The 14,048-nt window shown below is 48.5% G+C and overlaps 1 protein-coding gene across 1 annotated transcript in view; it reads left to right on the top strand.

Annotated features, from left to right (window-relative positions):
• Window positions 1–377: 377 nt before the first annotated feature.
• Window positions 378–14,048, top strand: part of LOC124024586 (glypican-5-like) — a gene marked incomplete at both ends in the record, with an annotated part of 99,313 nt that continues 85,642 nt past the window's right edge. The window contains 5 exon segments of the mRNA XM_046338485.1: window positions 378–611; window positions 614–912; window positions 1,161–1,319; window positions 11,155–11,282; window positions 11,514–11,639. Of these exon segments, the coding sequence (XP_046194441.1) occupies window positions 378–611; window positions 614–912; window positions 1,161–1,319; window positions 11,155–11,282; window positions 11,514–11,639 (946 nt within the window).

Here is a 14,048-nt window from a genome sequence, read left to right as displayed (position 1 = left end):
CCCCGTCTGCCTCTCTCTTTCTCTCTCCCTCCAACCTCTCTCTCTCTCTTTCTCTCTCTCTTTCCCCGTCTGCCTCTCTCTCTTTCTCTCTCCCTCCAACCTCTCTCTCTCTCTGTCTCTTTCTCTCTCCCTCCAACTTCTGCCTCTCTCTCTCTCTCCCTCCATTCCTCTCTCTCTCTCTCCCTCCATTCCTCTCTCTCTCTCTCCCTCCATTCCTCTCTCTCTCCCTCCATTCCTCTCTCTCTCTCTCCCTCCATTCCTCTCTCTCTCTCTCTCTCTCTCTCTCTCTCTCTCTCTCTCTCTCTCTCTCTCTCTCTCTCTCTCTGTCTCTGTCTCTGTCTCTGTCTCTCTCTGTCTCTCTCTCTCTCCTCTTGTAGAAATCTTTGAGTCTCTGATAAAGGCATCAGAGAACCACACCAACCTGGTCCTCCAGGCGTCGTACCGCAACATGGCTGGGGAGGCGTCAGGTCTGGTGAGAGAGTTGTTCACTGACGTCGGCCTCTTCCTCCTTGGCGCCGAACTCAACGTTGATGACATCATCAGCCGCTTCTTCGACGCTCTCTTCCCACTGGTCTACCACCACCTCATCAACCCCAGCCTCAGCCGCGTCACCCCGGTTACGCCGAGTGCGTCCGCTCCGCCCGCCGCGATTTGTCCCCGTTCGGCGCCGCTCCGGGAGTCCTAGCCAATCAGATCGGGAGGTCGGGGGTCGGGGGTCGTGTGCTGTTACAGGCGCTGCACCTCGGCGTAGAGGTGATCAACACCACGGATCACCTGGTGTTTAGCAGGGAGTGTCGCAGAGCTCTGCTCAGGATGCAGTACTGTCCCCACTGCCACGGCCTCACCCTGTCTAAACCCTGTATGGGCTACTGTCTCAACGTGATGCGTGGCTGTCTGGCGAGCATGGCTGAGGTAACCCTGGCGTTGTTTTACACGTGATAATAACACCACTATTCTATAGATTCCCTCTGCTCTACTTCATCTTATTGAGGTGACCCTGGCGTTGTTTTACACGTGATAATAACACCACTATTCTATAGATTCCCTTGTTATCGACTTCATCTTATTGCTCCTTGTTTCATTTTGATTGGTTTTACTTGGAAAGTGTGTGTTTTGTTTTTTTAAAAAGGTTGTAAAAAAATTTTTGATTTTGATTTGAGGTGGACCCCCATTGGAGAGAATTCGTGAGGTCGTTGGAGGGGCTGTCGGCACGCATGCACGGAACTCAGGACCTGGAGCAAGTGCTGCTGGGAGTTCACGCCGTCGTCCACGACGCCGTCGCACATGCTCAGAGGAACGGGCCACACCTCTCGGCACAGGTGAGGTGTTTGGTGTCGCGTTGTCGTCTCCCATTGGATTGTCAGGATCAGAGATTTTAGAAATGGGCATTAAACTAAGTGAATAACATGAAACCAACCAGTCACCAGACTAAGTGAATAACATGAAACCAACCAGTCACCAGACTAAGTGAATAACATGAAACCAACCAGTCACCAGACTAACATGAAACCAACCAGTCACCAGATTAACATGAAACCAACCAGTCACCAGACTAAGTGAATAATGTCCCTATAGAAACCAACCAGTCACCAGACTAAGTGATTAACATGAAACCAACCAGTCACCAGACTAAGTGAATAATGTCCCTATAAAACCAACCAGTCACCAGACTAAGTGAATAACATGAAACCAACCAGTCACCAGACTAAGTGAATAATGTCCCTATAAAACCAACCAGTCACCAGACTAAGTGAATAACATGAAACCAACCAGTCACCAGACTAAGTGAATAATGTCCCTATAAAACCAACCAGTCACCAGACTAAGTGAATAATGTCCCTATAAAACCAACCAGTCACCAGACTAAGTGATTAACATGAAACCAACCAGTCACCAGACTAAGTGAATAACATGAAACCAACCAGTCACCAGACTAAGTGAATAATGTCCCTATAAAACCAACCAGTCACCAGACTAAGTGAATAACATGAAACCAACCAGTCACCAGACTAAGTGAATAACATGAAACCAACCAGTCACCAGACTAAGTGAATAACATGAAACCACCAGTCACCAGAGTAAGTGACTAACATGAAACCAACCAGTCACCAGACTAAGTGAATAACATGAAACCAACCAGTCACCAGACTAAGTGAATAACATGAAACCAACCAGTCACCAGACTAAGTGAATAACATGAAACCAACCAGTCACCAGACTAAGTGAATAACATGAAACCAACCAGTCACCAGACTAAGTGATTAACATGAAACCAACCAGTCACCAGACTAAGTGAATAACATGAAACCAACCAGTCACCAGACTAAGTGATTAACATGAAACCAACCAGTCACCAGACTAAGTGATTAACATGAAACCAACCAGTCACCAGACTAAGTGAATAATGTCCCTATAAAACCAACCAGTCACCAGACTAAGTGACTAACATGAAACCAACCAGTCACCAGACTAAGTGAATAATGTCCCTATAAAACCAACCAGTCACCAGACTAAGTGAGTAATGTCCCTATAAAACCAACCAGTCACCAGACTAAGTGAGTAATGTCCCTATAAAACCAACCAGTCACCAGACTAAGTGATTAATGTCCCTATAAAACCAACCAGTCACCAGACTAAGTGAATAACATGAAACCAAACAGTCACCAGACTAAGTGATTAACATGAAACCAACCAGTCACCAGACTAAGTGAATAACATGAAACCAACCAGTCACCAGACTAAGTGAATAATGTCCCTATAAAACCAACCAGTCACCAGACTAAGTGATTAACATGAAACCAACCAGTCACCAGACTAAGTGAATAATGTCCCTATAAAACCAACCAGTCACCAGACTAAGTGATTAACATGAAACCAACCAGTCACCAGACTAAGTGACTAACATGAAACCAACCAGTCACCAGACTAAGTGAATAATGTCCCTATAAAACCAACCAGTCACCAGACTAAGTGATTAACATGAAACCAACCAGTCACCAGACTAAGTGATTAACATGAAACCAACCAGTCACCAGACTAAGTGAATAATGTCCCTATAAAACCAACCAGTCACCAGACTAAGTGACTAACATGAAACCAACCAGTCACCAGACTAAGTGAGTAATGTCCCTATAAAACCAACCAGTCACCAGACTAAGTGAGTAATGTCCCTATAAAACCAACCAGTCACCAGACTAAGTGAGTAATGTCCCTATAAACCAACCAGTCACCAGACTAAGTGATTAACATGAAACCAAACAGTCACCAGACTAAGTGATTAACATGAAACCAACCAGTCACCAGACTAAGTGAATAACATGAAACCAGCCAGTCACCAGACTAAGTGAATAATGTCCCTATAAAACCAACCAGTCACCAGACTAAGTGATTAACATGAAACCAACCAGTCACCAGACTAAGTGAATAATGTCCCTATAAAACCAACCAGTCACCAGACTAAGTGATTAACATGAAACCAACCAGTCACCAGACTAAGTGACTAACATGAAACCAACCAGTCACCAGACTAAGTGAATAATGTCCCTATAAAACCAACCAGTCACCAGACTAAGTGAATAATGTCCCTATAAAACCAACCAGTCACCAGACTAAGTGATTAACATGAAACCAACCAGTCACCAGACTAAGTGATTAACATGAAACCAACCAGTCACCAGACTAAGTGAATAATGTCCCTATAAAACCAACCAGTCACCAGACTATGACTAACATGAAACCAACCAGTCACCAGACTAAGTGAATAATGTCCCTATAAAACCAACCAGTCACCAGACTAAGTGAGTAATGTCCCTATAAAACCAACCAGTCACCAGACTAAGTGAGTAATGTCCCTATAAAACCAACCAGTCACCAGACTAAGTGAGTAATGTCCCTATAAAACCAACCAGTCACCAGACTAAGTGAGTAATGTCCCTATAAAACCAACCAGTCACCAGACTAAGTGACTAACATGAAACCAACCAGTCACCAGACTAAGTGAATAATGTCCCTATAAAACCAACCAGTCAACAGACTAAGTGAGTAATGTCCCTATAAAACCAACCAGTCACCAGACTAAGTGAATAACATGAAACCAACCAGTCACCAGACTAAGTGAATAATGTCCCTATAAAACCAACCAGTCACCAGACTAAGTGAATAATGTCCCTATAAAACCAACCAGTCACCAGACTAAGTGAATAATGTCCCTATAAAACCAACCAGTCATCAGACTAAGTGATTAACATGAAACCAACCAGTCACCAGACTAAGTGATTAACATAAAACCAACCAGTCACCAGACTAAGTGATTAACATGAAACTAACCAGTCACCAGACTAAGTGATTAACATGAAACCAACCAGTCACCAGACTAAGTGAATAACATGAAACCAACCAGTCACCAGACTAAGTGACTAACATGAAACCAACCAGTCACCAGACTAAGTGAATAACATGAAACCAACCAGTCACCAGACTAAGTGACTAACATGAAACCAACCAGTCACCAGACTAAGTGATTAACATGAAACCAACCAGTCACCAGACTAAGTGAATAACATGAAACCAACCAGTCACCAGACTAAGTGACTAACATGAAACCAACCAGTCACCAGACTAAGTGAATAACATGAAACCAACCAGTCACCAGACTAAGTGACTAACATGAAACCAACCAGTCACCAGACTAAGTGAATAACATGAAACCAACCAGTCACCAGACTAAGTGAATAACATGAAACCAACCAGTCACCAGACTAAGTGAATAATGTCCCTATAAAACCAACCAGTCACCAGACTAAGTGAATAATGTCCCTATAAAACCAACCAGTCACCAGACTAAGTGACTAACATGAAACCAACCAGTCACCAGACTAAGTGAATAATGTCCCTATAAAACCAACCAGTCACCAGACTAAGTGAATAATGTCCCTATAAAACCAACCAGTCACTAGACTAAGTGATTAACATGAAACCAACCAGTCATCAGACTAAGTGATTAACATGAAACCAACCAGTCACCAGACTAAGTGAATAATGTCCCTATAAAACCAACCAGTCACCAGACTAAGTGAATAACATGAAACCAACCAGTCACCAGACTAAGTGATTAACATGAAACCAACCAGTCACCAGACTAAGTGATTAACATGAAACCAACCAGTCACCAGACTAAGTGAATAACATAAAACCAACCAGTCACCAGACTAAGTGAATAATGTCCCTATAAAACCAACCAGTCACCAGACTAAGTGACTAACATGAAACCAACCAGTCACCAGACTAAGTGAATAATGTCCCTATAAAACCAACCAGTCACCAGACTAAGTGAATAACATGAAACCAACCAGTCACCAGACTAAGTGACTAACATGAAACCAACCAGTCACCAGACTAAGTGAATAATAACATAACATGAAACCAACCAGTCACCAGACTAAGTGACTAACATGAAACCAACCAGTCACCAGACTAAGTGAATAACATGAAACCAACCAGTCACCAGACTAAGTGACTAACATGAAACCAACCAGTCACCAGACTAAGTGAATAACATGAAACCAACCAGTCACCAGACTAAGTGACTAACATGAAACCAACCAGTCACCAGACTAAGTGATTAACATGAAACCAACCAGTCACCAGACTAAGTGATTAACATGAAACCAACCAGTCACCAGACTAAGTGATTAACATGAAACCACCAGTCACCAGACTAAGTGATTAACATGAAACCAACCAGTCACCAGACTAAGTGAATAATGTCCCTATAAAACCAACCAGTCACCAGACTAAGTGAATAACATGAAACCACCAGTCACCAGACTAAGTGATTAACATGAAACCAACCAGTCACCAGACTAAGTGAATAACATGAAACCAACCAGTCACCAGACTAAGTGAGTAATGTCCCTATAAAACCAACCAGTCACCAGACTAAGTGAATAATGTCCCTATAAAACCAACCAGTCACCAGACTAAGTGAATAATGTCCCTATAAAACCAACCAGTCACCAGACTAAGTGATTAACATCCTTATAAACTGATGAAGAAGGAAGAAACACATATTTCTCAGAAAGAGAGACGGAGACGGAGACTGGTAGTGTCTGGACTAACCCAGACGGAGTTGACTAGACTGGTAGTGTCTGGACTAACCCAGACGGAGTTGACTAGACTGGTAGTGTCTGGACTAACCCAGACGGAGTTGACTAGACTGGTAGTGTCTGGACTAACCCAGACGGAGTTGACTAGACTGGTAGTGTCTGGACTAACCCAGACGGAGTTGACTAGACTGGTAGTGTCCAGACCCAGACGGAGTTGACTAGACTGGTAGTGTCCGGACCCAGACGGAGTTGACTAGACTGGTAGTGTCCAGACCCAGACGGAGTTGACTAGACTGGTAGTGTCCGGACCAGACGGAGTTGACTAGACTGGTAGTGTCTGGACTAACCCAGACGGAGTTGACTAGACTGGTAGTGTCCAGACCCAGACGGAGTTGACTAGACTGGTAGTGTCCGGACCCAGACGGAGTTGACTAGACTGGTAGTGTCCAGACCCAGACGGAGTTGACTAGACTGGTAGTGTCCAGACCCAGACGGAGTTGACTAGACTGGTAGTGTCTGGACTAACCCAGACGGAGTTGACTAGACTGGTAGTGTCTGGACTAACCCAGACGGAGTTGACTAGACTGGTAGTGTCCAGACCCAGACGGAGTTGACTAGACTGGTAGTGTCTGGACTAACCCAGACGGAGTTGACTAGACTGGTAGTGTCTGGACTAACCCAGACGGAGTTGACTAGACTGGTAATGTCCAGACCCAGACGGAGTTGACTAGACTGGTAGTGTCTGGACTAACCCAGACGGAGTTGACTAGACTGGTAGTGTCTGGACTAACCCAGACGGAGTTGACTAGACTGGTAGTGTCCAGACCCAGACGGAGTTGACTAGACTGGTAGTGTCTGGACTAACCCAGACGGAGTTGACTAGACTGGTAGTGTCTGGACTAACCCAGACGGAGTTGACTAGACTGGTAGTGTCTGGACTAACCCAGACGGAGTTGACTAGACTGGTAGTGTCTGGACTAACCCAGACGGAGTTGACTAGACTGGTAGTGTCTGGACTAACCCAGACGGAGTTGACTAGACTGGTAGTGTCCAGACCCAGACGGAGTTGACTAGACTGGTAGTGTCTGGACTAACCCAGACGGAGTTGACTAGACTGGTAGTGTCCAGACCCAGACGGAGTTGACTAGACTGGTAGTGTCTGGACTAACCCAGACGGAGTTGACTAGACTGGTAGTGTCCAGACCCAGACGGAGTTGACTAGACTGGTAGTGTCTGGACTAACCCAGACGGAGTTGACTAGACTGGTAGTGTCTGGACTAACCCAGACGGAGTTGACTAGACTGGTAGTTTCTGGACTAACCCAGACGGAGTTGACTAGACTGGTAGTGTCTGGACTAACCCAGACAGAGTTGACTAGACTGGTAGTGTCTGGACTAACCCAGACAGAGTTGACTAGACTGGTAGTGTCTGGACTAACCCAGACGGAGTTGACTAGACTGGTAGTGTCTGGACTAACCCAGACGGAGTTGACTAGACTGGTAGTGTCCAGACCCAGACGGAGTTGACTAGACTGGTAGTGTCTGGACTAACCCAGACGGAGTTGACTAGACTGGTAGTGTCTGGACTAACCCAGACAGAGTTGACTAGACTGGTAGTGTCTGGACTAACCCAGACGGAGTTGACTAGACTGGTAGTGTCTGGACTAACCCAGACGGAGTTGACTAGACTGGTAGTGTCCAGACCCAGACGGAGTTGACTAGACTGGTAGTGTCTGGACTAACCCAGACGGAGTTGACTAGCCTGGTAGTGTCCAGACCCAGACGGAGTTGACTAGACTGGTAGTGTCCAGACCCAGACGGAGTTGACTAGACTGGTAGTGTCTGGACTAACCCAGACGGAGTTGACTAGACTGGTAGTGTCTGGACTAACCCAGACGGAGTTGACTAGACTGGTAGTGTCCAGACCCAGACGGAGTTGACTAGACTGGTAGTGTCTGGACTAACCCAGACGGAGTTGACTAGACTGGTAGTGTCTGGACTAACCCAGACGGAGTTGACTAGACTGGTATTGTCTGGACCCAGACGGAGTTGACTAGACTGGTAGTGTCTGGACTAACCCAGACGGAGTTGACTAGACTGGTAGTGTCTGGACTAACCCAGACGGAGTTGACTAGACTGGTAGTGTCTGGACTAACCCAGACGGAGTTGACTAGACTGGTAGTGTCTGGACTAACCCAGACGGAGTTGACTAGACTGGTAGTGTCTGGACTAACCCAGACGGAGTTGACTAGACTGGTAGTGTCTGGACTAACCCAGACGGAGTTGACTAGACTGGTAGTGTCTGGACTAACCCAGACGGAGTTGACTAGACTGGTAGTGTCCAGACCCAGACGGAGTTGACTAGACTGGTAGTGTCTGGACTAACCCAGACGGAGTTGACTAGACTGGTAGTGTCTGGACTAACCCAGACGGAGTTGACTAGACTGGTAGTGTCCAGACCCAGACGGAGTTGTAATACTGATCTGCTACCACTCTGTCACCCAGGAATGTACTGCACACACACACACACACACACACACACACACACACACACACACACACACACACACACACACACACACACACACACACACACACACACACACACACACACACACACACACACACACACACACACACACACACACACAGACACACAGACACACAGACACACAGACACGAACCACGCACCACGCACACGCACACGCACACACACACACACACGGTACATACCACTCAAAAACAGCGTGCCCAGAACATTCTCAGAATAGACCATTGTGGGCAGCGAGCGCCAGTAGCCAGAAGAGGTTGTCCAGACTGTTAACCAGGGAGAGTTAGATCATCCCCAGTAGCCAGAAGAGGTTGTCCAGACTGTTAACCAGGGAGAGTTAGATCATCCCCAGTAGCCAGAAGAGGTTGTCCAGACTGTTAACCAGGGAGAGTTAGATCATCCCCAGTAGCCAGAAGAGGTTGTCCAGACTGTTAACCAAGGAGAGTTAGATCATCCCCAGTAGCCAGAAGAGGTTGTCCAGACTGTTAACCAGGGAGAGTTAGATCATCCCCAGTAGCCAGAAGAGGTTGTCCAGACTGTTAACCAGGGAGAGTTAGATCATCCCCAGTAGCCAGAAGAGGTTGTCCAGACTGTTAACCAGGGAGAGTTAGCTCATCCCCAGTAGCCAGAAGAGGTTGTCCAGACTGTTAACCAGGGAGAGTTAGATCATCCCCAGTGGTCAGAAGAGGTTGTCCAGACTGTTAACCAGGGAGAGTTAGATCATCCCCAGTAGCCAGAAGAGGTTGTCCAGACTGTTAACCAGGGAGAATTAGCTCCAGTCAGTCCTGGGGACATATGAGCATGACTGGGTCCCAAACAGGCCCCTATTCCTGTTCTGAGAAATGAAGGCTATTTATTCCAAGCGAGAAATTGCCAAGAAACTGAAGGTCTGGTACAACGCTGTGTAGTACTCCCTTCACAGAACAGGAACCATTATCCCTGTGGAACGCTTTCGACTCCTTGTTGAGTCGGTGGCCTGATGAATTGAGGCTGTTCTGAGGGCAAAAGGTGGAGGGGGTGTAACTCAATATTAGGAAGGTGTTCCGGATGTTTGGTATACTCGGGGTAGACTACAGTGAGTAGTGTAGTGTACACTAGACTGGCTCACTTCAACATAGACTACAGTGAGTAGTGTACACTAGACTGGCTCACTTCAACATAGACTACAGTGAGTAGTGTACACTAGACTGGCTCACTTCAACATAGACTACAGTGAGTAGTGTACACTAGACTGGCTCACTTCAACATAGACTACAGTGAGTAGTGTACACGAGACTGGCTCACTTCAACATAGACTACAATGAAGTGTACACTAGACTGGCTCACTTCAACATAGACTACAGTGAGTAGTGTACACTAGACTGGCTCACTTCAACATAGACTACAGTGAGTAGTGTACACTAGACTGGTTCACTTCAACATAGACTACAGTGAAGTGTACACTAGACTGGTTCACTTCAACATAGACTTCAGTGAGTAGTGTACACTAGACTGGCTCACTTCAACATAGACTACAGTGAGTAGTGTACACTAGACTGGCCGTCAGCCCCCTGACCACCAGCCCCCTGACCACCAGCCCCCTGACCACCAGCTTCCTGACCACCAGCCTCCTGACCACCAGCCCCCTGACCACCAGCCTCCTGACCACCAGCCCCCTGACCACCAGCCTCCTGACCACCAGCCTCCTGACCACCAGCCTCCTGACCACCAGCCTCCTGACCAGCAGCCCCTGACCACCAGCCTCCTGGCCGTCAGCCCCTGACCGCCAGCCCCCTGACCACCAGCCCCCTGGCCACCAGCCTCCTGGCCATCAGCCCCTGACCGCCAGCCCCTGACCGCCAGCCCCTGACCGCCAGCCCCTGACCACCAGCCCCCTGGCCGCCAGCCCCCTGACCACCAGCCCCTGGCCGTCAGCCCCCTGGCCGCCAGCCCCCTGACCACCAGCCCCTGACCACCAGCCCCTGACCACCAGCCCCTGACCATCAGCTCAAGACAAAATCGTCCCGCTGCTGAATTTAGTTGATGATCACTACCCTACAGTGCTTTACTTTAGACCAGAGTCCTCTGGGTCCATCTAGTGGAGACATCCTGCCACTGCACCCTGTTAGGAGGGAGTCCTCTGAGTCCATCTAGTGGCGACATCCTGCCACTGCACCCGGTTAGGAGGGAGTCCTCTGAGTCCATCTAGTGGAGACATCCTGTCACTGCACCCTGTTAGGAGGGAGTCCTCTGGGTCCATCTAGTGGAGACATCCTGCCACTGCACCCTGTTAGGAGGGAGTCCTCTGAGTCCATCTAGTGGAGACATCCTGTCACTGCACCCTGTTAGGAGGGAGTCCTCTGGGTCCATCTAGTGGAGACATCCTGTCACTGCACCCTGTTAGGAGGGACTCCTCTGGGTCCATCTAGTGGAGACATTCTGTCACTGCACCCTGTTAGGAGCTCTCTAACATTAGGACCTGTACATCAGCTGATTGTTCTCTGTGCTTGTTGTGCTCCAGGTGTATAAAGTATGTGGTCGTCCCAGTAGACAGCCTGCCCAGTCAGTCAGCGACCAGCAGGACGGAGAGTCCATCCCTCTCAAAGCCTTCATCAGAGAAACAGGAAACAGCCTGGCTACCAGGAGGAAGTGAGTACACTGTCTCAGTTCACCACTGCTAACCACTCACTTTATAGTCCTAATTTTCTACTCGGCACTTCTTCAGCACTTTTAGACCGCACTCAAAAGGTTGATCTCTCAGGGCGTATTTAGTTGTTAAGGTTTGCTTAGATGATGATTTTAGCGTTATGAGGTTCTTGAGAGGACTGGGGGTGTGGAAGTATACCAGCGTTGGTCCCCCCCGTGTGTCTGTCTCAACAGAGAGTTCCTGAACAGTCTGCGTTTGTACCGTACCTTCTACGGTGGCCTGGCGAACCAGCTGTGTGTGAACCAGCTGGCCTCCGCCGATGGACTGGCCTGCTGGAACGGAGCCGACGTTGTCAAGAGGTACGTGACCCCCCCCCCCCGCCCGCAGCACCATGGAGCTATTATGAAGTTTAAAAGGAGAAACTACGAGCCCTTCACTGTTCCTCCTCCTCCATCCCCCTGGGGGACCTGTCCTCTCCTCCATCCCCCTGGGGGACCTGTCCTCTCCTCCATCCCCCTGGGGAACCTGTCCTCTCCTCCTCCTCCGTCCCCTGGGGGGCCTGTCCTCTCCTCCATCCCCCTGGGGGACCTGTCCTCTCCTCCATCCCCCTGGGGGACCTGTCCTCTCCTCCATCCCCCTGGGGACCTGTCCTCTCCTCCATCTTTCTGGGGACCTGTCCTCTCCTCCATCCCCCTGGGGGACCTGTCCTCTCCTCCATCCCCCTGGGGACCTGTCCTCTCCTCCATCCCCTGGGGGACCTGTCCTCTCCTCCATCCCCCTGGGGGACCTGTCCTCTCCTCCATCCCCCTGGGGGACCTGTCCTGTCCTCCATCCCCCTGGGGGACATGTCCTCTCCTCCATCCCCCTGGGGGACATGTCCTCTCCTCCATCCCCCTGGGGGACATGTCCTCTCCTCCATCCCCCTGGGGGACCTGTCCTCTCCTCCATCCCCCTGGGGGACCTGTCCTCTCCTCCATCCCCCTGGGGGACCTGTCCTCTCCTCCATCCCCCTGGGGGACCTGTCCTCTCCTCCGTCCCCCTGGGGGACCTGTCCTTCAGACACTATTCAAATCCCCAGCAGAGTCAACAGTGTTTGATTCAAATCCCCAGCAGAGTCAACAGTGTTTGATTCAAATCCCCAGCAGAGTCAACAGTGTTTGATTCAAATCCCCAGCAGAGTCAACAGTGTTTGATTCAAATCCCCAGCAGAGTCAACAGTGTTTGATTCAAATCCCCAGCAGAGTCAACAGTGTTTGATTCAAATCCCCAGCAGAGTCAACAGTGTTTGATTCAAATCCCCAGCAGAGTCAACAGTGTTTGATTCAAATCCCCAGCAGAGTCAACAGTGTTTGATTCAAATCCCCAGCAGAGTCAACAGTGTTTGATTCAAATCCCCAGCAGAGTCAACAGTGAGGGGAACGGCACCTCAGTACCTCCAGGCTCTGATCAGGCCCTACACCCAAACAAGGGCACTGCGTTCATCCACCTCTGGCCTGCTCGCCTCCCTACCACTGAGGAAGTACAGCTCCCGCTCAGCCCAGTCAAAACTGTTCGCTGCCCTGGCCCCCCAATGGTGGAACAAACTCCCTCACGACGCCAGGACAGCGGAGTCAATCACCACCTTCCGGAGACACCTGAAACCCCACCTCTTTAAGGAATACCTAGGATAGGTTAAGTAATCCCTCTCACCCCACCCCCCCTAAGTTTTAGATGCACTATTGTAAAGTGACTGTTCCACTGGATGTCATAAGGTGAATGCACCAATTTGTAAGTCGCTCTGGATAAGAGCGTCTGCTAAATGACTTAAATGTAAATGTTAAATGTCAACAGTGTTTGATTCAAATCCCCAGCAGAGTCAACAGTGTTTGATTCAAATCCCCAGCAGAGTCAACAGTGTTTGATTCAAATCCCCAGCAGAGTCAACAGTGTTTGATTCAAATCCCCAGCAGAGTCAACAGTGTGATGTGTGAATGTCACTCTGCAATGTTTAATTCATTACTGTCTCTCCAGGAGTGTGTTTGCACATTTTTCTCTAAAACATTACCCTCAGCAATCTGTCTGTCTGGGACTGTAGTAGCAAACAGGCTGTGTGTGTGTGTGTGTGTGTGTGTGTGTGTGTGTGTGTGTGTGTGTGTGTGTGTGTGTGTGTGTGTGTGTGTGTGTGTGTGTGTGTGTGTGTGTACCTATAACAGCAGCAGTAGTTCCTCCAGGACAGCCTACAGTAGACAGTGTGTGTGTGTGTGTGTGTGTGTGTGTGTGTGTGTGTGTGTGTGTGTGTGTGTGTGTGTGTGTGTGTGTGTGTGTGTGTGTGTGTGTGTGTGTGTGTGTGTGTGTGTGTGTACCTATAACAGCAGCAGTAGTTCCTCCAGGACAGCCTACAGTAGACAGTGTGTGTGTGTGTGTGTGTGTGTGTGTGTGTACCTACCTATAACAGCAGCAGTAGTTCCTTCAGGACAGCCTACAGTAGACTGTGTGTGTGTGCGTGTGCGTGTGCGCGTGTGTGTGTGTGTGTACCTATAACAGCAGCAGTAGTTCCTCCAGGACAGCCTACAGTAGACAGTGTGTGTGTGTGTGTGTGTGTGTGTGTGTGTGTGTGTGTGTGTGTGTGTGTGTGTGTGTGTGTGTGTGTGTGTGTGTGTGTGTGTGTGTGTGTGTGTGTGTGTGTGTGTGTGTGTGTGTGTGTGTGTAGCTGGGTTGTTATAATTGTATACTACAGCGTCTCTCGTATGTAAAGTAATAGGTGCCTTGACCTTGCTGTTTTAATTGAA

This window comes from Oncorhynchus gorbuscha, unplaced genomic scaffold (assembly GCF_021184085.1).
Source record: "Oncorhynchus gorbuscha isolate QuinsamMale2020 ecotype Even-year unplaced genomic scaffold, OgorEven_v1.0 Un_scaffold_1937, whole genome shotgun sequence".
Lineage (NCBI taxonomy): Eukaryota > Metazoa > Chordata > Actinopteri > Salmoniformes > Salmonidae > Oncorhynchus > Oncorhynchus gorbuscha.
The sequence above is the reverse complement of the archived record's forward strand: the minus strand, read 5'-3'. Positions and strand labels throughout refer to the sequence as shown.